The sequence below is a fragment of the Papilio xuthus genome, unplaced genomic scaffold, assembly GCF_000836235.2.
Source record: "Papilio xuthus unplaced genomic scaffold, Pxut_1.1 DF828258.1, whole genome shotgun sequence".
Classification (NCBI taxonomy): domain Eukaryota; kingdom Metazoa; phylum Arthropoda; class Insecta; order Lepidoptera; family Papilionidae; genus Papilio; species Papilio xuthus.
In genome coordinates, this window is record NW_013530391.1 from 1,936,602 (window position 1) to 1,962,072 (window position 25,471).

At 37.4% G+C, this 25,471-nt stretch overlaps 3 protein-coding genes across 5 annotated transcripts; 1 reads left to right on the top strand and 2 right to left on the bottom strand.

The window, feature by feature from the left end:
* The first annotated feature begins 284 nt into the window (after window positions 1–284).
* On the top strand, window positions 285–18,742 carry Pi3K68D (phosphatidylinositol-4-phosphate 3-kinase catalytic subunit Pi3K68D). Of its 3 annotated transcripts, none has more exons than XM_013306223.1 (32): window positions 285–666; window positions 1,631–1,757; window positions 2,199–2,330; window positions 2,587–3,175; window positions 3,709–3,847; window positions 4,951–5,135; window positions 5,358–5,448; window positions 5,532–5,675; window positions 5,807–5,895; window positions 6,275–6,503; window positions 6,589–6,761; window positions 7,029–7,239; window positions 7,557–7,761; window positions 7,973–8,182; window positions 8,422–8,540; window positions 8,781–8,959; window positions 9,048–9,214; window positions 9,289–9,422; window positions 9,531–9,619; window positions 9,730–9,903; window positions 10,009–10,166; window positions 10,365–10,452; window positions 10,534–10,663; window positions 10,887–11,042; window positions 11,419–11,569; window positions 11,682–11,838; window positions 12,007–12,140; window positions 12,460–12,567; window positions 12,636–12,836; window positions 15,740–15,936; window positions 16,279–16,424; window positions 16,676–18,742. In XM_013306223.1, exons 1-32 carry the CDS (start codon window positions 555–557, stop codon window positions 16,937–16,939), a joined length of 5,388 nt encoding a protein of 1,795 aa, XP_013161677.1. In that variant the 5' UTR covers window positions 285–554; the 3' UTR covers window positions 16,940–18,742. The 3 variants fall into 3 exon arrangements, with proteins under 3 accessions (XP_013161677.1, XP_013161678.1, XP_013161679.1); XM_013306224.1 differs by having other exon boundaries at window positions 4,960–5,135; XM_013306225.1 differs by having other exon boundaries at window positions 3,709–3,784.
* LOC106113453 (protein spalten) lies at window positions 13,264–15,333 on the bottom strand. Its single transcript, XM_013306226.1, has 2 exons — window positions 14,785–15,333; window positions 13,264–14,267 (listed from the first exon to the last, which is right to left on the bottom strand). Exons 1-2 carry the CDS (start codon window positions 14,954–14,956, stop codon window positions 13,633–13,635), a joined length of 807 nt encoding a protein of 268 aa, XP_013161680.1. The 5' UTR covers window positions 14,957–15,333; the 3' UTR covers window positions 13,264–13,632.
* A 1,073-nt stretch (window positions 18,743–19,815) lies between the features above and the next one.
* LOC106113432 (lipase member H) lies at window positions 19,816–25,470 on the bottom strand. Its single transcript, XM_013306182.1, has 7 exons — window positions 25,388–25,470; window positions 22,952–23,017; window positions 22,415–22,590; window positions 22,099–22,229; window positions 21,127–21,308; window positions 20,720–20,872; window positions 19,816–20,187 (listed from the first exon to the last, which is right to left on the bottom strand). The coding sequence occupies exons 1-7, from the start codon at window positions 25,449–25,451 to the stop codon at window positions 19,841–19,843; spliced, it is 1,119 nt and encodes a 372-aa protein (XP_013161636.1). The 5' UTR covers window positions 25,452–25,470; the 3' UTR covers window positions 19,816–19,840.
* Between the last annotated feature and the right edge of the window lies 1 nt (window position 25,471).

Below are 25,471 nucleotides of genomic sequence, written 5' to 3' on the forward strand. Positions count from 1 at the left end.
ACTAAACAATAATGGTATTATTACGGAAGCAATGAGCATTATGTTGCGTTCTTAAAATATGTTCGCTTTAGTCAGAAGATTAAATTAAAGTTGCAATTAACGAAATTGTTTTATTTTTCCTAAATTGTTTTCCCTCGAATAATACTTTCAAACGTCAAAAAAGGAAACTGACAGATAGATTTTTTTAGGTTGGTAGCAACGTAGACTTGTTCATAGTATTGCTAGCATTGAAAATGTCAATTTTTATTCTCCGTTTGTGTATTTAATTAGTCAAGAGTCCCGTCTCTTATTTTATGTACTCTTTGATGCAGTAGAACTAAAACCAAAATTATATCGTATAATGTCTTAAAATTAAAATAAATAAAGCGTTATCGCACTCTTTTGCTAAGATAATATAACAGTATTGTTGCCGCGATAAGTGACTGCTATGTTTATTTAGGGTATAACGATGTAACAGTGGTGTGAAATGTGTTTAAAAAACAGTGTATATTTTATTATTCCCACGCTCAACTGCTGAAAATAACATTGTAGATGTTAATGGAAAATAACGCATAATGTCTGACTACGATCTTCAATTCCAAGCGGATCTGGAAAAGGCTCAGGCTTTAAGTTTAGAAAGTTTGGCTCTTGAACAATTTCGAAGACAGAAACTACTGTCTAATACAGGTAACTGACGTAACTTTGTTTACCCTCTTCTTTATAGTGAAGATTCAAGGTCTTTTAACCGATACTGTTGCTTAAGCTGTTATAAATTTCAGAACTGGACAATAAGATATAACTATAAAAAGTTAAATGTCAGATTATAGTGTGAATATATCGCACACATTTAACATGCTCAATTGGATTCATACATGATAAAATAGCTATCAATCAGAAAGGAAGTAGAGTTCATTTACCCTTGTTTTAGCTTAGCAGAGGGATGAGAGGGTAGAGCTGTTATTTTGTTTGTTGAAATGTATTAACAGACAAAAAATAAATATTCTAAAATAATAAAATTCGGCTGAGGTCTATGATTGGCAGTAGATCTGAACTATAATTTTTAAATTATTAATTATGGAGAAAATCTTTATTTTCAATAATTGTATTTCATACAAGTAAAACATACAAAGAAAATTCAGATACAGTTTTTGTTAAATTATTATAGTTCTTTTCAAATATCTTGGCAGCCAAAAGTCTTTGGGTGCACATCACATTATGCCCGGCTACACCTAAAATTGTGTTCCATGCAACAAGTAGTGCGAAGTTAAGGCCCCAAAGATTATAATTTGTTGAATGAAATGTTTTTCTGAAATAACAATGTATGTTCCTACTTATTAATATTGTCACACATTGGCAAAGGATTAAAGAACTTACTAGATTCAATTCATACTTACAAATTTTCGATCCATAAAATGAATAAAAGTGTTATATTCCTTATAAAAGATCTGTAATGTTTATTTCTCATTAAAAATCTAAATATATAAGACAATCTTTTTATGGTTAACATTTTCGCAAGCTGCTATGCTTGCATTAATTATAAATTTATAATAAACAAACTGTTTGGTTGTAGTTCCACAGATTAAAAATGTACAAGAAATAAAGCTGATTTCATGAAATCATTCATATTTATCATATCAATATCTTTTAATAGATAATGTCCGAGACAATTTTGCAAGCAGTACGCGTCGACGCGACGACAGCGAAGGACCCCCGCCGGCTCTGCCGCCGCCGCCAAGGAAGCCTCCGCGAGGACGATTATCCACATCAGAGACATCTAGGTACAAAAACCATGAAAATATTAACATTACCCAATTAATTTTTAATATCTCTCCCTATCTTGTTGAACTGATATGGGCAGTGAAAATATGGCGTATCATTTTTCATGATAAAAGTTACTTTGTGTCTTACTTCTATATATATATAGTTTCACTTTTACATTAAACCTGTTTGTTGTTGATTTTTATAAAATAAGCAATGATTTAAGTTTTTTATGTGGTCATGTACTTCATAATTTCGTAATACATGAGACGTCGATTATAACAATACAGAATGGTAATATTTGCCAACAAATGAATTTAGACAGTATTGTATTATAAACAATTGCCACCAATGATATGGTTCTGGTTATATCTTATCTATGTATTCCAATAATATATATGATTAATCATTATTTCTGAATGTTTACTATTACATTAGATTGTTATCAAGTGTTTTTTTAGTGACCGCTCTACAGGCACCAGCCCTACTAGAACTGAAAGCAGTGATCTGATATCCTTCACAAGTCCCACCACTAAGACAGCTCCAAAGGACTCCCATGCCTCTCTTAAAGAGTACATCGATCAGATTACCAAGTATGTATAACTAGATGCCGTCTGCAACTCTCTGAGGGGATATAAAAAAACCTTAATATAAAATTAGTATCCTATGTGTTCTTCCAGACTGTGTTCTACATTTATGCCAAATTTCAGGAAGATCCGTGCAGCTGTTCTTCAAACAAACATCCATCCATCCATCTAGACATTCGCATTCATAATATTATATAGTAAGATAGATAGATTTCACTTACTAATTAGGACAGTAATGACAGTTTATTTATATTATTAACAGATTGGGGCAACAGACTGAAGAAATAAATCTTAATGCCCCAGAAACCCCACCTACAATGAATAATCATCCTTACAATCAAATACCAGGGTATCCATACGCGGCACAATATGGGTACAACTATCCACCCCCGTACAACCCTGTGCCCCCGTATCCAGCAGCCGCACCATACGGCATGCCTGCGCCCATGCCTCTAGCACCTAACATACCTGCATATTCATATTATACTCCAATACCTGCTTCACAAGACCCCTTAACTCCTTATGTCCCAACAAACCCACCTTTGTATACACAAACAATACCATATAGCCAAACTAGAATGGCCTCTCCGACCCCATATGTCGGATATCCACCTCCTAATCAACCAACCTATAACTATAACACGACAAACATGATATCCAGACCAACAAGACCAGTTAGTTTATACCCCCAACTCAGTCAAATGCATTCATACCCGCCAATACCTTCCAACCCATCCAATATGGTTCAAAATGTCAGTCAATCGAACACCCAGCATACTGTGAAGACGGAACCATCAAGAGATAGTGCGGAGAGCAATAGCTCGCGTAAATCATCTGAAGTTAGTGTTGGGGTAAGTTGCATCATTGTATATCAGTCTTTCCCAAAGTGGGCGATAACGCCCCCTTGTGGGCGCTGCAGGTCTCAAGTTGCCGGTCATAGTAAAAGTTTCGTTTAGAATTCTCCGTTAATATCCATATATAGGCTACAATAATTAATTAATTTATAATAATTTATTAAATTATAAGTAATTTATAATAAGTTTTAGTGGTTTTTAAATATGTGAAAATATGGGGGCACTAAAAAAATATTTATTCTCGAATTGGGCAGTAGACAAAATAAGTTTGGGAACCACTGTTGTATATGATTTTCTAAGTTTTTTTAGTCTTATAAGTTAAATTGCGATTCAGATTCATTGACTATTTGGAAGACTTTGGTTTCTTAGACCAAATTCCCTGTATAAAATATATCGCCTTCTGTCTCATATTCTTTGATAAAGTAGAGATAGCAATATCTCATAACCAGGGATTTTGCTGTCAGAAACCAACTATAAACTCCGTTGTACGGTAACCACACATAGGCTAATATTTTTTAATGGTATATTAGTCGAACGAGTCAAACGACGTAGTGGGCAGTCTGCCCAAATCCGCGAACCTGATCGACTTTGGTGGGCGGCAGGCAGGTAGCGTAAGAGTCAGTGTGCTAGAGGCCTTCGATCCACTACTAACTGATCACGTACATTCCGGTGAGTGGCTTATGTGTCTCACAAACGCTTACACAAACTGTGATAGTCATTTATACTTTGCAAAAAAAATATCTTTATACTTCAATATCAAGACAGCATTACTTATTTAAGAATTAAAAAAAAATTACCAAGTTGTATTTGTTTATATAGACTTATTCACTGTTGGTATCCGAGACCAAAACATAGTCAAGACAGTGTCATCTTTGTCTTTTATCTTTAACAAAACAGAGATAATTATATCTCTTAAATGGAGATTTTAGTCTCAGAAACTAACAGTAAATAATGGTTATACTTTCTACTAAATTAGACTACAATAAAGGTTACCATCACAGTTTGATTTTATCAGGATTTCTTCTATAAAAGGTACTGTTATGAAAAAGGGAATAAATGTCACGCATGGGATTAAATTAGCACATGGTTTTTTAATAGTGACAATCATTTTGAAGTGTGTGCAATCATTCATTACTTTTTTGGGTTTTTATGTTTTAGAGCTGTCAATAATTTTCATAATTGGGAATCTTTATGGTTGAAAATTGTCTATGGTCTGCAAAATCAAACTATGGTAAAAAAATACAGAAATTAAGGGCTAGTAGTAGACAAAGTCTATCTTAGCTACAGTTTATGTGGAACATTTATTGCCAAAAAACATCTCAAACTCCTTTTTAAAATATGAGGAGGGCTTTTTTGTTACAATTAGTATTTGTGTCATGGGTTTTTGATGGGTCATAATTATCATGTGTGTTTTAATATTGAAATTTGGGGTCAATGTCCTGTGAAATAAAAACCAAGACAATCGTTTAACAAATTGCACAATCCAATCTCAGATACATTTTATTCGTTATATCATGGCATGTTTTGTTAAACAAGCATGTCTAGTAACACGTTTTAAAATAACAAATAACCTTTTGTAATAAATTGATGTTTTCTCAGGAAACATCCTATATAAGGATATAATATATCAATTCATATTTAAATCTTATCTTACTTATATTGTCATAATTATATCCCACTGTACTTGCACACTGTGACAAAGTTTTCATTTACCGGATTGAGTTCTATGCATATTTAACTATGGTGTCTAGTATAGATGCATTTAACTATAGAATACGCAGCGGCAAGTGAATGCAGCAGCGTGTACGAGGAGTATGACCCGCTGGACTTCCTGTATGGAGAGACGGAGATGCGAGACACGCCCGTGTACGCGACCGTGAACAAACGCGACACGCTGCCCTCGCCCCCGCCAAAATCCATACCTACCGTGCCTGCGCTCGCTAAACGACCCACTACGGTGAGTATACCATGTAGTACACATGGTGAGTGTACACTGCTGCACTCACAGTTGTTAATTGCTTTGAGACACTCTTAATTATTTAATTACATTAAGTAACAAAAGTGTACAATAAAAGTTTAGGCAACTATTCAACTTTTACACTATTAAGATGAGACTTTAGTATCCAATTCATGATTATAAATTATTTACCAGATGTTTAAAATGATAATTTTGTTGCAGAATAAACTTTACGATTGCATCGTGAAGATTAGAAATAAAAATTACGACAGTGAACATAAGGCGTTTTTAAAATTAGTACTCGATGTTAGAAGTGAGTATTCTGTTATGAAACATGAAGGTTCATGATGAGAAAAATGTTAAGACAGTGTTTTTAAATACGTGATTGTATTTCAGAAAAGTTTGTGTACTCTGACGAGCGCACGAACCCGGGACACGTGATCGCAGCGCGCTCTGGTGGCCGCTACCCGCCCAACACCAGTATTAAGATCCTAGTACATCATGCTCACTCCGATGAACCTATCATTTTTACTTCCGACGGTAATTACTTATTATAACATCTTTTATTTTATATTTAGAAAATGCTCATTTGTATTGCGGCGATAAGTCGCAACTCCAGATCGAATTTTGTATTTATTTTATGGTTTTTTAAATATTTTGTACTTTTTCAGTTGAATCGACCGTAGAACATGTGATCCTGACCGTAGTGTGCTCCCTTGATGATGATATTAGAGCAGATATGTCTGGATACATGCTGAGAGTAAGTTACAATTTTACTTTTCGTACTAGAAGATTAATCAACATATCCGACCTGTAATTGTGTGTTTAAAACGTATTTTTTTTAAAAACCTTTCAGACCTTAGATACCACATTGAATTGAACTAAAAATTATATCGCTTAACCTTATGAGTTGGCTGTCGCCCGTGACTCCGTCCGCGTGGAATTAAAAAAACTGAATAACTAGCTTATGTGTTTTTCCAGACTATGTTCTTTATCTGCCTTGACTTGCTTAAATTTCAGCCAGATCCGTTCAGCCGTTCCTGAGATACCTTCAACCGAACTCCATCCATCCATCTAAACATACGCATTAATAATATTAGTAAGATAAGCGTGAATATTATTTGCTATTTGTTTTGTAGGTATGGGGTGCCAAAGAATATCTAACAGCGGGCAGTTCTCTGAGCGAGTACGACTACATCCGCGAGTGCGTGCGTCTGGAGAAGGACGTGCGTCTGTTCCTGCACGAGGGCGGTGACTGCGCACTGGGCCGCGCTGACCGGGACGACGCGCGACACGCCCACCTCACGCTCGACGACCTCATGCCTGACCTGACCACGCTCAGCTTCGACAACCTCTCTATACTGCTCGGTCAGTCAACTATAAAGGGATTTACCAAGTTGTGAAACACATGCCAAATGTGATCAAATTAAAACCATGATTGTGTTCCTTTCAGAGACACTGGAAGGTGAATTATCTCGTGCAGTTGGTGTGGTGGGCGCTGAAGGCAGTTGCTCTCCAAAGGCGGTGTTCCAGGCGGTGAAAGCTATCTGCGCGCTCGCCGGTGGTGTCGAGACTTTGCACGTTACGTACACACTCAACGCCTTCGCGCAGGCCTGCACCGCACAGGTATCTACTACGTGATATTAACAAGTACAATCGCGACAAATACTGGCTGAATACTGGCTTATCTTTACATAGAAACGGTATTACAGTCGAAGCAAGAAACTTCTATAAGCCAGAGTCATGGTCTGGACTTGACATACGACCGCCATAAGCAAGAAACTCGGGTTAGAGATAACTCTAGAAGCGACAAAATATACTCTGACTTATCCAGTTTCCACTATACTAATACTAAAGTAATAATTTAGTAATTAATGTGATGTGTTATTCCAGGGCAACGGCAACGCAGTGACTCCAGAGATTCAATCAGAGAATGGTCCCTACTGCCAGGTGTCGGTGCGCGCTGCGACAACTCGCGAGGCGGTGGCGCAGCAGTGCGCACGCGTACGTGACACTGTGCGCGCACTGATCGCGCTCTACACGCGCATGCGCCTGCTTGACTTCCAGCTCGCAGATCCGCCCAACACACCCTCGCAGCCCAACAGTCAGTTACTTATTACAATATTATAACCTTATTTTGATAGAAATAATAAGCCTTTATGCCAGTAAAATAATGGAATAAAAGCGACAATTTGGCTTCTTGAATCTATTTTGCAGTGCTTAACATTTTGGGGCCGCTACTATTCTTAGTGCCATCTAGTGACATCTGTGTATAGGCCATTTCGATCTTTTCAGCGTCTCAAGGTCATCCCTTTACGCTCTGCTACATCTAAAATTGTGCTCAGCGACTCATACGATTGTCTGGGTACCTATTATGATGTTTCCAACTAAATTAACTAAGTATTGTTAACTTGTGTACAGAAGCTGTTGCGGCGCATAGTATATCGGAGACGATGCTGTTCTGTATCGAGGCGGTGCACTGCCTGCCGATGTGCTGGAGCCATGACGAGTACTTGTTCCACGCGCAGATATACTACGGCACGCGCCCGTTGAAGACAGTACACGCCACGCATTCCTCTAAGATAGAGTGCGGTGGATTCTATCCGAGAATTATCTTCGATACGTGGTAAAGTTTTAGCGATTTTTGTTTATTTGATAAAACGGAACCTAGAAATAAATCTTTTACTTATACCCTATTTTCTTCTTTATTCATATCTAGAGACAAAAACTTTCCGAGTTGGGCAGTTTGTTTGGTTAATATTATTTTATTTTTAAATAAATGAATTGAAATTGTTATATTTATATTTTGGTTTATCTTTTTATTGTAATAATTTCAGGTTGAATCTAGAAGATATGCCTGTGAACACGTTACCTCGCGAGTGTCGGTTGGTACTGACGCTGTTCGGACGCACGCAGCGGACGGACGACAGCCAGCACCAGGCAGCTGAGGCCAGCCAGGAGGAGGAGGAGGGAGGAGAGACGGGCGGCGTGCAATATGAACAGGTCGAGCTCGGCTGGGCCGCCATACAGTTGTTCGACTACGACTGGTAAGTAGATTCCTTTCAAATAAGAAAGTATATGAGACGCGTAATATTGTGACGTCACAGCTTTCAAATTTAAAAAAATGTAGCGTCAGTAAAACAGATTTGTATTTATAACGTAATTTTTATTATTACTTATTTATTTCAAAATGTTTGTAACCGAGTGCAAAAAAGTGTTTACGTAATTTTATAATTTAAATATTATTGTTCTTTATTACTATTAATAAATATTGTATTGTGTTCAGTATGCTGGCGTCAGGCAACTACGTATTGCCGCTGTGGCCGGCGCAGTGCGACCGGCGCATCGGGCCCGCGCCTCACCCGCTGCACGCCCCGCCCGCACCGTACCCACTCATCAACATTGGTCAGTCATACATACATACATCACAAATATTTCAAGCATATGCTCATGAAAACTTGCATGAAACGCAAAATATTACTTTGTTTTGTCAAAAAAAGAAATCCCTTTGGGCCGTGAGCGTAAGTCGTGCTATCTTTTTCTCTATTCAATTTGCAGTCCTTGAGCGCTCTTTATTCTATAGCTAACCAAGTTTACGGCCTTATTTTTTAGTTTTACGCAATTATTGACTTTCGTATATTCCAGAGATTCCAATCTACACTCGTACGGGCGTGAAGTGGACGAACGGGGACGAGGAGAAACAGAAAAACAGCACGCAAGAGGAGCTGCCGGCCTTCGACTCCTTGGATGGTCACACGCAGTCTCAGCTGCTGCACCTCATAGAGCAGGGCGCCTACCAGAGGATGCCTACTGAGGGGAGAGAGGTAACATCTTACGGCCACCAGAGGTCGCTTTAAAATTGGAACCTATTTTGCTACGTCAAGTTAAATGTGATTTTGTGTGTATGTGTAGGTGATGTGGGAGAAGCGCCAGTACCTAGTGGAGCTGGCGGGCGCGCTGCCGCTGGTGCTGCTGGCCGCCACCAGCTGGTATGGGGAGCATCGCGCCCATCTCGTGCGTCTGCTGCAACGGTGGCAGAAGCCCTCGCCGCTCAACGCCATGCATCTTCTGCTACCCTGGTAATTCTCAAAGCGTTTGCAACTACAGTAAATCTCGTGGTTAATAGTTCTTGCTTAACAAATTTGTACTTCAGTTTCCCCGACATGGCTGTGCGGGAGTTCGCGGCGGAGTTGATCAACGGCATGTCGGATGATGACCTGATTAGAGTACTGCCGCAACTTACGCAGGCGCTACGCTACGAAACGTATGAAGCCAGTCCACTTGTCGGTATGTGATTTTATATATACACTAAAAGTATTTGGAAATGTCTTTAAAAAAGGTTTTAGATAAAAATGTGATTTTAATGCTAAGGGTTAATTCATATATTTTTTTCAGAGCTCTTGCTATCCCGCGCACTTTCAGCGCCGGCCGTCGCGCACAAACTGTTTTGGTTGTTGGTACACTCTTTACCAAATGTGCCTCAGGTAAATAAAAAAAATGAAAACTAAACCACCAAAATCTATTTTTCTGGAATTGTGAATTATTATTTGTATATGTTTGTAAGAAGGCAAATTATTTAGTGTAAAATTATTAGGCTCCGAGCCAAGAGTTCCTGGGTATCTCGCTGGAGGAGAACGCGAATGAATGTACGGAGGTGGACGCGACGCTGACGGCGACGTGGCGGTACCGGCTGCTGCTGCGTGCGCTGCTAGCTGTCTGCGGGGACAACCTCACACGCACGCTACTCAGACAACAGCTGCTAGTCAAGGTACCCCTATATTCAATTTACTTATCGTACAGACACGGACAGACAGTTTTTATTTACATCTATAACGAAAAAAGGTTTAAATGTTAATACTATTGTATGTGTTAGACGGTGTCGGAGGTGGCCCTGTCAGTGAAGTGCGCGAAGGAGGGCGTGCGTCAACGAGCGCTAGCTGCGGGTGGCGAGCGGCTGGCCGCGCTTCTGCGTCAAGAGCCTGTCGCATTGCCCCTCGCACTGCATAGATACGTGCATGACGTTGACATCAAGTACGTACAACACGCACACGTACAAGTACACAACGAACACAAAGGTGCACGTACGCAAATGACAAATATAATTTACTCAATTATTCATTAAGGCTCTTACGGCATCTTGACAGCCAGTCATATTTTGACCAATGTGAGAGCGGATGTCAACCTCTTTTATTTTATGTATTTGGTATAAAAAAAATCCAATGTTTTCAGATCCTGTTCTTATTTCTCATCGAACACTTTACCTCTCAAGATTAACTTCATCGGTGTAGACAATGCAGTTGTGCCGGCGATGTTTAAGGTATGTACACAAGTACGCACTGTAACTTATTTTCCACAATAAATATTTAACAGATTAATTTGTTATGTGTCGTGTGTTTAGGTTGGTGATGATCTAAGACAGGACGCGTTGGTGCTGCAAGTGATAAAGGTGATGGACACGCTGTGGCTTAAGGCGGGCCTCGACCTCAGGATAGTCACCTTCCAAGCCCTGCCTACAAGTAACCAAAGAGGTAGTTCATAAAACTTCCACGTGCATTGCATGATTAGTCATTTTCCTTAATTGTTTTTTTTTTATAGTATAATAATAATTAGATCATGAAGTGTGTATAAACGTGATACTATGATTGGGATTTTTGATATTTGCAAATTTGTTTTTTTGTGTATAGAAATAATTGCTTTATTTTATTTACCGTAATGGAATTATGATAGATTGTTTGATGTATTTGTGTGAAGGTATGATAGAGATAGTGTGCGAGGCGGAGACGCTGCGCGCCATACAGACGGAGTGGGGGCTGACGGGCTCCTTCAAGGACAAACCCATAGCGGAGTGGCTCGCCAAGCACAACCCCTCAGAGCTAGAGTACCAGCGCGCTAGGGATAACTTTACTGGTAAACTATAAACATATATTATGCATTATTTTGTTTTTTACTACCTCCCTCCCTTCCCCATTCTCTATCTCTCTCTTCCTCTCTCTTCCTTGTGTTTCTCCCTTATAAATATAATAGCTCCTGGGCCAAGGCAATTCAAAATAAATGAAACAATAATTCCTGTCACACGCAGAGTCGTCAAATATACACTAAGGATGTTCTTTAGTGCAGATTTATTGTAAGAAATCTACACTAAGCGATTTTTTAAGGAACCATTTGATAACTACGATAGTTTTACTAATGTCGATTAAAAAAAATGATCATTGGCATGAAATTTTATTTGTATGTAATTTTTTTTTAATATGTTTTAACAGAAATATTGTTTTTGTATGAACAGCTTCGTGTGCGGGGTACAGTGTGGCCACGTACCTGCTCGGCATCTGCGACAGGCACAACGATAATATCATGTTGAAGACTTCAGGACATCTCTTCCATATTGACTTTGGCAAGTTTCTGGGAGACGCGCAGATGTTTGGCAATTTTAAGAGGTATGTATTTACACTTTTTTTAAATAATTCTGCTACTGTTAAATAGTAAAATGTGTGGATGTCTATTGGATAGCGGATTCTGTCCAATCGTGTTTATTGTGATTCTGTACAGAGACCGAGCTCCGTTCGTTCTGACACACGACATGGCGTACGTGATAAATGGCGGCGATCGGCCCACGCAGCGCTTCCAGCACTTCGTTGAACTCTGCTGCATGGCCTTTAATGTGGTGCGCGCGCATCGCTCACATATACTAGATCTCTTTGCTTTGGTACGTACTCACTAATAGACAACGACTTTTTAGTACTCATTTCTCTAAGCGCGACATTCGACATTTCTACAGGGTGATATTCTAGTATACAGTCTTAATATTCCTAACATTTGCAATAAAATTCATATTTTTCTGCAATATGGCGATGTTAAATCCCGTGAATCTCAGATGGCGATGTCTGGTGTGCCGGGTGTGTCGAGTGCGGCGGTAGGCTACGTACGCGCCGCGCTGCTGCCCGCCGCTACCAATGCTGAGGCCGCCGCAGCCTTCGCACGCCTCATACACTCCTCGCTCAAGAGCAGGTACCTGCCTCCACCAATCTCCCTTCCCCTACACACAACACGAGAGAAAGAGAGAGACTAAGGAAGAGAGAGATAAATAGAGCGTATGAGGGAAAGAGAGAAGACTATTGTCATCATAACATGATTACGTTGCCATTCTGAATTAGTAATTTTAGACATTATTAGTTAGAATCTTTTGGCGCGAATGGCGCGCTTTCGTTACCAAGTCAACTCTCAGGTTGATTAGTGAGGGGACATAAACGTTGGTATTTTAATAAGGCTAGGCACACTGTCGGTTTTTTTTTCTAACAGTTCTTAATTTAATTTGTATTTTTTTTAGATTTACACCTATCAACTTCTTTTTGCACAATCTGGCGCAGCTAAGAGCGAGCGGAGACCAGAGCAGCAGTTCTTCTGAACTGCTTTCCTTCATGCCGCGAACGTACACGTAAGTATCAACTAATGTGGTCTTTATCAGTTTGTTCCAATAAAATAACATGATGTATACGGTCGCAGTATGTCACAAGAGGGCCGGCTGGTCCGCGTAGAGTGCCTGAGCTACGAGAAGCGCTACGACCCGGAGAAGCACTACGTGTACGCGCTACGCGTGTACCGGCAGGGCCAGGCCACGCCCTCGCTGCTCTACCGCTCCTACAAGCACTTCACCGAGCTCTACCAGAAGATATGTCTGCACTTCCCACTCGCTAAAGTTCACGGGTCAGTTTTTATTCATATCTACACACATATCTATAAAACTTTCATTAACAGTTATATTATGTATTTTTTATCAACTACTAGCTGTCGCCACCGACTCCGTCCGCGCAATTAAAAAAAAACATAATTAGTAGTCTTCCAGACTATGTCATTTATGTATGCCAAATTTCATCGAGATCCGTTCAACCGTTCTGGAGATACTTTCAAATCCATCCAAACATTCGCATTTATAATATTAGTAAGATTAAACTAGACTTGAAATTACTACTGCGGGAATGACGAATCAACCCACAAATATGCTAGGGATAGAAAGAGTGAAAATAAAATAAAAAGTTAACTAGTTTTATTCAAAATAAGTTTAATAAAATACTTACGAAATTAAAAAAAAAGTATAAAATTCATAATAAATAAATATTAAAGTAGCTTATATTTATTTTAACTTACACTTTAATAATTCTCTAAAAAATCATCTTAAAGTATCAAGTGACATAATACTTAGATATACTTAAGTACTTAACAAAACAATTGACATTTGGATGTAACTATGCGCAAAAATGTATAGTTTCCTTTCCTTAATTACATACAATATACACAACGATAAGATAAGACTAGCTAATTTTGATGAAAAAATATAACTATAAACGTAGCACACGAGTAGTGACGTCATACTTGCCATCCGTGACGTCACGTCTTATCATATTAAGGTACATAATATAGGAGCATCTCTTGTTATGAAAGAGCGGCGCGGTATTTAACGTGCATATCATGTTATTGCGCACGCATTATACTTGTGTTCAAGTTATACTTCACTATTGTTTTTAACCTCCACAGAGGTCTGAATTCCAGCGTTATAGTGTAAATCAAGAACCTTGCTCGTTGGTTTTAGAGAAGATTTAGTCTGTGGTCTGTTTAATTGTTCCCTGTGTTGTGACACGAGGTCCCAACTACTCTCTTCCAATGGTTTACTAAAGCTGGTGTTGCCAGTATTATCGTACTGATTGGGTACTACTTCAGCGGAGTAAGGAGGTGGGCCGCTACTTCTGCTTATGGAACTTTCCAGAGTGTTGCTGGAGTATGTATGTTGTGGTATTGTCGGTGGTTTAGGAGCGCGACCTTTCTTTTTCTCTTTTCTTGGTTTCTCTTGATGTGGTGGTTCATTTGTTTCTTTTGACTTGTTTATATTACGAGGTGGTTTCTCCCTCTTTCGTTGTTCCGGTTTCTGTGATTCTGATTTCCTTTGTTCATTATGTTCTCTGCTTTGTTTTCTTTCGCGACCTGAAGGTATGTCGCTTGTACTTCTCCTAGTATTTTGATGTTTGTCGTCAACACTTACTAAGTTACTGGTGCTTTTGAAATGCTGGTTAACTTGCCTTTGTTGATTTGAAGTCATTGTAGGTGTCAACTTTCTAGGACTGTTATTAGGAATGTTGTTGACTGAAAAAGATTATACATTGAGTCATTCCAATTTCCGGATAACGTAGATTTCTTATCAAGAGACATAACACAATATAATGCGTTCTTTTGGTTTAACGAATTAAAATGTTATCTGAGTTCACCAAGGATGTTAATTAGATTAACCTAACACTGAATTTTTAAATCAAAAATTAAAAATAACTATTAAATGTTTTGTGTTAAAAAAGTTTATAGACAGGTGTACAGTTTCATTTAGTCTGTAAATGCTATCCATAGAGGTTAGCCCTATGCGGTAAAGTTATCCTCAGAACCGCGTAAAACGTTCTGTCCACGTGTGAAATATACTAATGTAATATGTCTTAGTAGTCGTACTGTCGTCCATGACTCCGTCTAAATTAAAAAATTGTAGCCTATGTGTTCTTCCAGACTTTGTTCTACATGCCAAATTTTAGCGAGATCCATGCACGCGTTCTGGAGATACATTCAAACAAACATCCATCCATCCAAACATTCGTATTCATAATATTAGTAAGATTACCATAATATTCCTCCTTGTTCCTCCTATAAGCGCCCAGTACAGGTATATCAGACGACTTTTCAGACTTTTCCCCGCCATGCTTTTTTCCTGACAGCAAATTAAACGAAGCCTTAAATCCTCTGAGTTTCAACATCAAAACTGAACACATTATTCCACTTAAAATTAAAATCATGGACACTGGCGCACGATTACACTTAATCGTAGTTGAAAGTACAATTTGTTTTGGAATTTACTGTTGTATATTTCCTAGGGCGTTATTGCACTGTTTTTTTCCAGTAGTATTTTGTTTTGTAAGTAAGCAGCCGGAGCTGTTAGCGGAATGGGTACTCGCGATTTGCTCGATAAGATTGCGCCGAGTGTCAGGCGCAGTTTGAATAATGTAATCTTATCAGTAACAAATTGTTTCTGTTATAAATATATTCAAGTTATCGTGTCGGACGCACGGAGGCATGTTCATTGGAAATGTATAATCGATCTTGAAATCCGATTAGTGGATACGATGGAATTTGGTTGATTTACATCTATAGAACAAAATGGTAGCGCCTGGATTATCAATGTTATGGCTTTTTGATAATGTTTTGTTTAATTAAAGAAAGTAAATGAAACAGCAAAATTATAAATAAAAACTAGCGGTCGCCCGCGGCTTCGTCTAAGCAGAATTAAAAAATAATGAACATACAGACGAATTGATAACCTTCTTTTTGAAGTCAGCTAAAAAAAGGAAATAGACTACAATATTCCGAAAATTAGCCGGAACAAACATGGAAAAGTTTAAAAATTTAATTTTCGTTATGGATAAACCTAATAAATCGCGGACACAAAATAAGTTTTTTTATAGTACATACTACAGACACACCAGTTTGATATTTATATGTATAGATTAATGAAGAAAAGCAGAGAGTAAGAGTGTAACGTAATAACACCTAGACATATCGTTTTGATCTGTTAATTCTAGATTGCCGTCGGGTCTGCACGTGGGGCGGTCGAACACGCGGCAGGTGGCGGAGCGCCGGCTGAGCGACGTGCAGGCATTCCTCACCTCCCTGTTCAACTTGGCGGACGAGATCGCGCACTCCGACCTCGTCTACACGTTCTTCCACCCCCTGCTGCGCGACCAGCAGGACGTCGAGCCGCAGAGGATGAAGCATAGAAGTACCTTACATAGACATCTCATTTTAGGCTCCCTTCTCTTCCAACCCGTTTCGTGTAAAGAAAAGGAGTGGATGGAAAAATATACTCTTTCTATGCTTCCCCTCTCTTCCGATTGTAGGAACGCATCTGCGACTGCAGATGTCTATGGGCAGCGGCTGCTTCGCTAGTTTTTTGTTTTATTGACTGTCGTTTGTTAATATTGACTGTCACTCGAGGGTTTTTAATTGAATAATAGAGCAGTGTGTCTTTGTAATAAAGTTTATGTTTTCATACTTTGTAATAAACACAAAGTAGAGCTATGCTTATTTTAAATTAAAATATAATTGTCGTGTTTGTGTGCAGGCGAGTCTGCGGAGGGTGAGAGCAGCGGGTCGGGTTCGCTGAAGCTGTCTGTGCAGTACGCGGGCGGCGTGCTGGCCGTGCTCATCCTGCACGCGCAGTCGCTCGCCGCCACGCCGCAGGGTCTGCCACCCAACCCATACGTCAAGGTAATGCGCATGCGTACGCACTACGTGCACGTGTACGTCTGTACGTTCGCACGTATGTACGTCACCGATAATTACGAATGGAGGTTTATAATTTTTTCAAAGTGAAGAGTTACAAAGTATATTTAATTTAAAAAAAGACAATCAAATTATTCTAATTTCTCCATAATCATAATTAAATAATAATTCTTAATTAATTTCTCCAACAGAAAAGTTGACATATATTTGTAGCATAGTTGCTATTTAACTTGCAGGTGTACTTAGTCCCTGATCCAACCAAAGAAACGAAGCGGAAGACGAGGGTGCTGAAGCGTAACTCGCACCCGTCCTTCATGGAGATGCTGGAGTACCGGCTGCCGCTGGAGGTGGTGGAGACCCGCAGTCTGCAGGCCACCGTGTGGCACTACGACTCCCTGCAGGAGAACCAGTTCCTCGGTGGCGTCGTCATACCGCTCGCCGCCTTGCCGCTGCGCGAGGAGACCGTCGCCTGGTACCCGCTCGAGTACATACCCCGGTAGCTGCGGCTGTCCCGAGCGCCGCGGTAGCTGCGGCTGCCCCGAGCGCCGCGGTAGCTGCGGCTGCCCCGAGCGCCGGGTAGCAGCTACCTCGAGTAACGCGGCTGCTCCCGTGCCCGTCACACGATGAGTACACCCATTTGACATAATACAATTAGCTATATATCGTATATTTGTTATGCAATTATATTGCCTTTCGCCGGTGTTGCTTGAAATCATAATCTTAAATTATATCTTCTAAACGTTAATGAATACACATACATATTATAAAAAAATTGAGTATCATAGTTGACACATGGTAAAGCATAAAACGCGATAGGCGCTATTTAATTTCAATTTATTATTGCGCTATATTTTAATTTAATTCAACAAATATTTACAGCACAAATATGTTCCGTGTATGTATTTTAAAACATAGCAAAACAAACAATAATAGAATTATCTTTGGGAACTAATGAACTGGTTGCATGTGTATTTTTTTACCGAGAAATTTATAAATTAAAATACATAAGCCGTAAAAGTGTACTCGTATTAAAACTATTTGTAAAGTATGTTTGATATAAAATATATTTATATATTAAATATTAAAGCGCACATCAAAAAGTACGATTACTTCATTATTGTATTCATACCATAAAAATGATAAATCTTCAGTTTTCTTATTTATCACAGTATTTAGTATATACCGGTAAACAAAGACTGCAAATCACATAAATAACTAATACATAGTAATTATAAAAAAAAACAAGTAAATATTTTAGAACAGCATTTGTTGTTTATAAATTTGTGATAACATCATCATCACAATACACTATAATAGAAACATTCTATCACAAATTCCGAGTCACGTGGTTTGCGACACCCAGCCCGTACATTAGCCCACGCTTACGCCCACTCCCCCACCCACGCCCACGTCCTCGCCCACACTTCCACCCACCCCCACTCCCGCGTCGCCCCTTCCGTCGCGTGTCATGTTATGAGTGACGAAACTATTCCCTTTGTTTTTTTTTCTTATATATGATGATTTAGTAAACACAGTGACGTCATCAAAGATAAGGACAAGTTATTGTGTATGAGTGGTAAAAATTTGCATTTCTTTTCTTTTGTATAAAACTTTGAAGTTTAATGACATTTAAATAAACTTGTTTACGTTTGGTTATTCACCTATACCTAGATGGATAACACTTAGACCTAGATTGTTTAGACTAGGTCATTCTTAGTTATGCTTTTTAATATAATATGCGTTACAGACAACTAATATTTGAATTATTAATATCTTTAGATAGGATATTTAATCGAAATTAGATTAGAGTGCCAAATGTTTGCTTCATAAAAACATCCTATCGGTTTTAAAAACATATCAAATATTGATATATTGGCTATTCTATATTATGGGCATTATATTGGCCAATTAGTCACATTCCAAAGTTAATCATTTATGAATGAGGCCTTATTGCCTTTACTAAAAATTTTGTAAAAAAAAAACTAAATGTGTGAAATATATAATTCTATAATACAAATTATGTAATCTTTTATTGAGTGGTATATTTTTGTATAGCTTTATGCTTACATTTTGTACGTTAACTTGCCTAAAGCATTTTACATATAGACGTAAAAATAATTAAAATTTTACATAACACAAATGTAATAAAACGTACATAATACTCCAAGTTTCAATAACATAAAAAATACTAATTATAAAAATGCTTACAAACTCTATTGTATTATGAAACTGGCATTTTATTTATTTTAATTTTATATATAAATTCGGAGAATATTTTTTGTGTACTGTCAGGTTGAAAAGGTCATAATAATAAATTGTTACATTTAAACTAATGAAATTCAAAGAAATCAATAATAAATAGCATTTATATTAACTATACTCCAGTATCAAATAGCATTATATACTTCATGATAGAATATTGAAATGGTATATAAAGATTTCAATATTTTCTCGCTTAAAAAATATGTTTTAAGAAATTATATGCTTCTGATAAAAATTCCGTATTTGATATCAAAGCATTTTGTGAATAGATTTTGTTAAAAAAAATCTTCCTATTTTGTACAGTCAGCTGCACAACTTTAGATACATGTTTAGGCCTTTGATTTCAAAAATACGTACGCTCGTATTTCACAGTAACATGTATTTATGGTCGGAACTTTACGGATTACGAAAGTTGATACATATTTTTAAAACAAAAGACGTTTACAAGTTTCTGAAGCTTTGTAACTGTATATTTATGCAGCTGACTGTACATTGATGATTTAACAATTAAACTTATGTTTTTGATAATGCGAATTCAAGTAATTACTTTTGTAGATTTTGTTAAATTTATTATTTACAATTTTATATTTACATTTATATTGTAATGAATTAAAACAATAAATTATAGATCTGAGATCATTTGATAAAGTGCACAGTCAAATAATGAAATTGATTTATGTATTATTTTAGATGATTTACTCCGGGTTTCTGAGACCGATATCCCCCGTTTAAAATGTTGTTATCTCTATTTTATTACATATGAAAGACAAGGACGACGATATATTTTATAGAGAGATTTAGGTATCGGAAACCCACGGTTAGTTTATGAATTAATGTTTTGATATATTTATTAGTTACGTTATTATTTTTTTATTAAATTAACGATTAATTATTCCTCGATTTTCAATACAAAGAAGCATTATTCTATGTCAAGCTTCCAGTAAAAGCTCAAATTGTCTTTGGGCGAAATATTTAATCGACTGAAAATCGTTAACTAAACGCCCTATGTATATAATTAGATAGTTTTTCTACGAAACATATATATATGTAATACAACATATAAACGTTTTTGTATATTTAATATTATAACGAATATCTGAATAAAATGCTGAGATATAAAATATATATTTTTATTGCACTTATATAATCATATCTTCATCGGGAGAGACTTTCTGTAGATAAGCATTTGGTCCATAAGGTCTTTTTACTAAAGCATCTTTATATATATAATATGGGTCAGTTTCATTTGTCGGTAAATAGTAAATACCAGGTCGATTGAAGTCTGTATTCGATCCTAATACGTTGGTTTCTAATTTTTGATCATAGCAGTCTCCATGTCGTGCTTTAGTGACAGATTGACATCGTATAGCAAGGAATTTGTCCGCATTGTTGAGCGCAGACACCCAGTACATGGCGGCGCGCATGTGACTGCACAGCGTCAGACAAGGTAACAGGAAACCATTCACCATTGATTGTTGATATTCTCCTATACACAAATAATACATTAAATATTAAATAAATGTTCTATGCTTACGTATTGTAAATGATAAGAATCTCTATTTTCTACTAACAGTTGCCATCAATTTCGTCGGGAATTATAAAAAAAGACTAGTAATAAATAAAGCCTATATCAACCGGGAATGTGTAGCTTCCTAATATTTAAGTAATTTTTCAAACAGGTGCAGTAGTTTCAGAGTCTATTCAAGCAAAAAAATATTTTCTCTTTATGTTATTCTTTATGAATAAAATATAGCTATGTATTTCATCGTTTGAAGCTGTTATACGACAAAAGTTTTAGTTTATTTTTCAACATGTAAATATGTCAATCTGACTAATATTATAAATACAACATTTTGGATGTATGTTTGTTAGACGGTATCTCAAGAATGTCTAAAGGGATCTCGCTGGCATTTGGAATAAATGTAGAACATAGTCGGGCAGAACACAGCCTTCTAATAAGTTTTATTTAATTCCGCTCGGACGGAGTTACTGGCGACAGCTATTTTGATAAAACTTACCACCATTAGCATATATGTCAACGTGGCCGATAGTATCAGCCAGGCCGAAGCTGTCCATGTTGGTGTGCAGCGCGTCTACCATGTGCGCCCCGCTCTCGCTGAACCTGTCATCTGGTGGCAAGTTGCGAAAACACGGACCTGCCGGGTCCAGTCCTGCTCATAATGAAATACGATAGTATTATTTTGTGAACCGTACAGTTAGGAAAAAAACTTACGTTTTAGCAAAACTTTATACAAATTTAGTATCTTAGAAAATTAGTATTTGATTCATATTTATCCAATGAAGTCAGAAAACCCTTTTGTTTTTCTATCTTTTATATAAATTTAATTAGAATCAAGTAACACCCACAAAATTAAAAAAAAAACTACATATTTATTTGCCTTGAGCATACGAACAAACCACTCACCAGTAAGTCTCATTGGCTTTCTGTTCGTCAGCTGATGGTACTTGACGGTGGCGTAGTAAGCAATATGCGCACCGAGGCTGCCGCCCAGCAGCTCCATGTCCTTGTGCGAGAGACCGCGGTGTGACAACTGAGCCAAGAGCTCACCCAGCAGGTAGCCCAGAGGCTTGGTTAGGCGAGCTGCGCTGTTACATCACGTAAAAGGTATTGTCCGACTTGAAGTATCAGTATTTTCAATTTTTTTTTTTTTAAAGGGAGTGAATAGATGGAGGAAGGAAGTTGAGCGAGGCAATGCGACGCCGACCTCATAATACACTTAGATAAGTTACGCCAGAGGGAGCTTGACACGGAGACTGCGGGGACGCCCGAACCCCCCCAGAGATCGCCATCGGGTCCTCTCACCCGATCGCCAATCGGCACGATGGAGCCACTCTGGGATTTTTCACAGTTGGCGGGGCAGCCTTTCGTGAGTGGCTAACCCACTACTTGGGCCCCCAACTACCTGCGGTCGGCCAGCGGAGAACCGTGCTTCGCATCCCGCTACCCTCCGAGCTCAAGCACCCGAGCAACAATACCCAGTACATCATCACCGGTCAAATATCTTGGCTGCCCAAGTAAATCTACGCGATGCACAGTGGTGTCTCCCCACATCCTGCTACGCCCAACAGACTTAACGCCGAATTCAAGAGCGGCCAAGATATTTGGAAAGCTTTATACTTACTATAACACTATACATAAGCTTTTAGCTTTACTATAAATGTAGCGCTGTAGACTTGACCCTTATCATTTCGTTTTTTCTTAGTTTAACTCAACTTTTTTTGTCTTATTCACAGAATATTTATGTTTTTGCCCGATTTCCAAAGAAAACAGTCTCGACTATTTCCATTTCTATGTACATTTTACTGCGAGCTTTTTGGCTTAAACAACAACTGATTTTGAAAAGTGATGTTTGATAATTTTTTTTAAATTACTTACATAGGATAGCTGCGATATAATATAGGAAATATCTCCATGACAATAACATTGCGTCCCAGCTTGAGGTAGGGATCCAGCACCATCCGCGCCATGGGAGAGAATGAAGCGTCCAAGTAGCCGCTGATCAGCACCTGATAAATATTTGCTTATTGTAATTATTATTTTGGTAATTTACACTTATACTATTATAGAACATTTCGTCATAACTTTCGTCCTGTGTAAAAGATACCTAGTGGCAGTCATCTGTTTAGTTTCTATTATGTGTCCTTTCGATTTTGTTTTTTGAATAATGGTGTGATAATACGAATCTAGTCACCTGTGTTTTTCTCCGTTTGAAGTGTAAAACACTCGCGATACACGCGGCTCCGTCTGGACCGAAGTTGCATTTCTTTTCGTTAATTTCAAATATATGAGACTTGGGCCAAAAAACGACCACAGAGAGCGAGAGCTTCGTTTCCTCTGATAATTTCGTGGTGCGATTCATGCCGGGACCTAAAACACATTAAAATGTATATTTTTACACAATAATATTCATAATATTTAAAAAAATATACAACATTAATTACGCCTTTGAACTTTTGCTATTTTTAACGCTAGGAGCATAACAGATAATAGGCATGATGTTTAACAAATAACAAATGAATGGATAATTCCGTCTATTCAATGTATTTAAAAGTCGAGACATAAGGCTTATCCCGATCCGATCCTTACTAAGCTTTCTAAGCCTTACCTTAGTACATTCAGCAGTATACAACTTATACAAGACTCTCGGTATATTTGAAACATTAATTTCATCAAAATTACCTATTAAATTGAGAAAAATCCAACTCCAATGAATCAAAATAAAACTTACAGTCAGCAAACAAGCCTGCCGGGTATCCAGTGTCCTGAGCTGTTGACACCAAACCGCATCCAAACACTAAACTTAAAAAATATTTCATTTCAATAATTTTTAAAGTTTAATTATCTATTTACACACGACTGACCAATGTTATCATCATTGTAAAACTGATGCGTTCACGAGAGAGTAATACTGCACAAATATTTAGAAATATGCGTAGGTATTAAAACAATTTTAAACTGAATATTATCTGTAGTACCTATTCTGTAAAATAAAGTGACATTTTATGCATTTTACATAAATTATTTTAACAATAATTTTGTAACTTAGAAATAAATTCCCGTAGCAATCTATTATAATCTTATATATAAAATTCTCGTGTCACAATTTTCGTTCCCATACTCCTCCGAAACGGCTTGACCGATTCTTGTAAAATTTTGTGAACATATTGAGTAGGTCTGAGAATCGGCCAACATCTATTTTTCATCCCGCGCGGACAGAGTCGCGGGCGACAGCTAGTGTAAAGATAAAATTCCAAATCGATGCACTAGAAGCGGAATTCGGTAGCACACATTAAAAAAAAAATAAAGATATTGTGATATTTGATAACCTTCTTTTGGAAGACGGCTAAGAACCATGAGATCTGAAACCGATGACATTATTCAACGAATATAATTGTGTAGGTTCAACCATGTTCGCCTTTGAGCCTTCTTAAAAACACGAGAAGACATACAGGATATGTACTTAATTTGAATAACCTAAAGGATCAGTATTTTAATACATATTTGTCAAGAAATCATAAAGTTAAAATAGCATAGTCTTAGCAACTATTACAAACGTTAGACGCTAACGCGAATCACTTTCCATAGTATTTCTTGTTTCTATCGAACACTGAGAAAATAAGCCCCCGAACTAAACATTCGCGTTAATCTTTTTTTGCTCGAACATTACACTGGTGGCTAATAATCCCGCATTTGTTTAACAATAATGAGGTTAAAAATTGTCCCACTTTTCTATTACTAAGTACATAACCTAAAATTGAAAATGAAATTTAAATGTTAATGTTTGTTTTATTACGCATACAATAATATACGTGAAAAGCAATCAAAAATATCTTTGCAATTGATATCCGCGTCTAATAAGATACGGTAAAGATACCTATGTATTTTACATATCTTTTCCCAGCTTATTTGCGTCGTATGTCGTTTAACAGTATTGGCTTTTCTCCAATGTTGAAAATGCATAAAATTGGGGGAAATATTGTGTTATTCATCACTTTACGTTGGATAAAAGCCCAACAGTAAGACTTATGTCGCCTAGACAGGGAAGAAATTACACAGGCAAAATTTACTGATTCCTATTATATGAATGTTTACTTAGACTGCTTTTATATTGTAAATTTTTCATACTATAAAGACTGAGATTATGATGAGAAGATATATACACTTTGTTATTTCTTTAATACTATTTAAATATTGCAATAATAGAACCCTGAACGCAGGAAACTGGAAAATAATTAAGAGTTTCCTACAAGATTATTTTCTGCTTTATTGACGAGGTCATACGCTACAGCGGGATATTTCTACATTACTGTAGCATAATTATGATAAATTTCATCCTTCATAAATTTAATTTATAGTAAATTTTAATTTGGTGACATGTTATTATATATAAATAAGTAATTACATAATTATTTTTTAAGTTGTAAAGTGCACGATGCTTTCATCTGATGATTGTATGGAACAAGTTTGCTGTGACCTCGACCGTCGACGAAAATTTACTTCACGTAACATCGAGGTTTTGTTTAAAAACTCATCAATTTATATTACTTATAAATGCGAATGTTTAGATGGATGGATGGATGTTTGTTTGAATATATCTCCAGAACGGCGGCATGCATCTCGATGATATTTGACATAATTATAGAATATAGTCTGGAAGAACACATAGGCCACTAATTAAGATTTTTTTTAATATCGCGCGGACGGATTCGCGGGCGATAATTAGTGAAAATAATGTTTGGCTTCATTATACAATAACCACAATAAGCAAAAGTCCCTCCATTTACTCTTTCCAGTGACTTGTCTTCAAATAAATTGTGTAGTTTAATTGTAAGTGGGCGCATACATAAATATTCTCGCTATTTTTGGTTTTTTATTATTGTCACTAAAGTGTGTCGGCACGGTTTTTATAAAAAAATATTTTTGTCTATGATTCAGATTTTTGTTGCGTATTGTGAAATTCGTCCACGTTGTATCCATAATATTTTCTACGTCTTTTATATCTCTATTTAAACCAAACCTATAGATATAAAAGGTCCAGATAAATAATATAGACATTTGAAATAAAATCTAGTCAAATGTGTTAATAAAATCAAATTCAAGACTGGCAGCGCACAAGTGCGCTAACCGCTGAGTTGTAAGGTAGTAACAAAAACTACCGGCTTACGTATTCGCACTAGATGCGTGCTCGCCGACGCACTTTCGTCTCGTCGCTGCAATATTTCGTTCATACGGGTGTAGAAAGCCAATT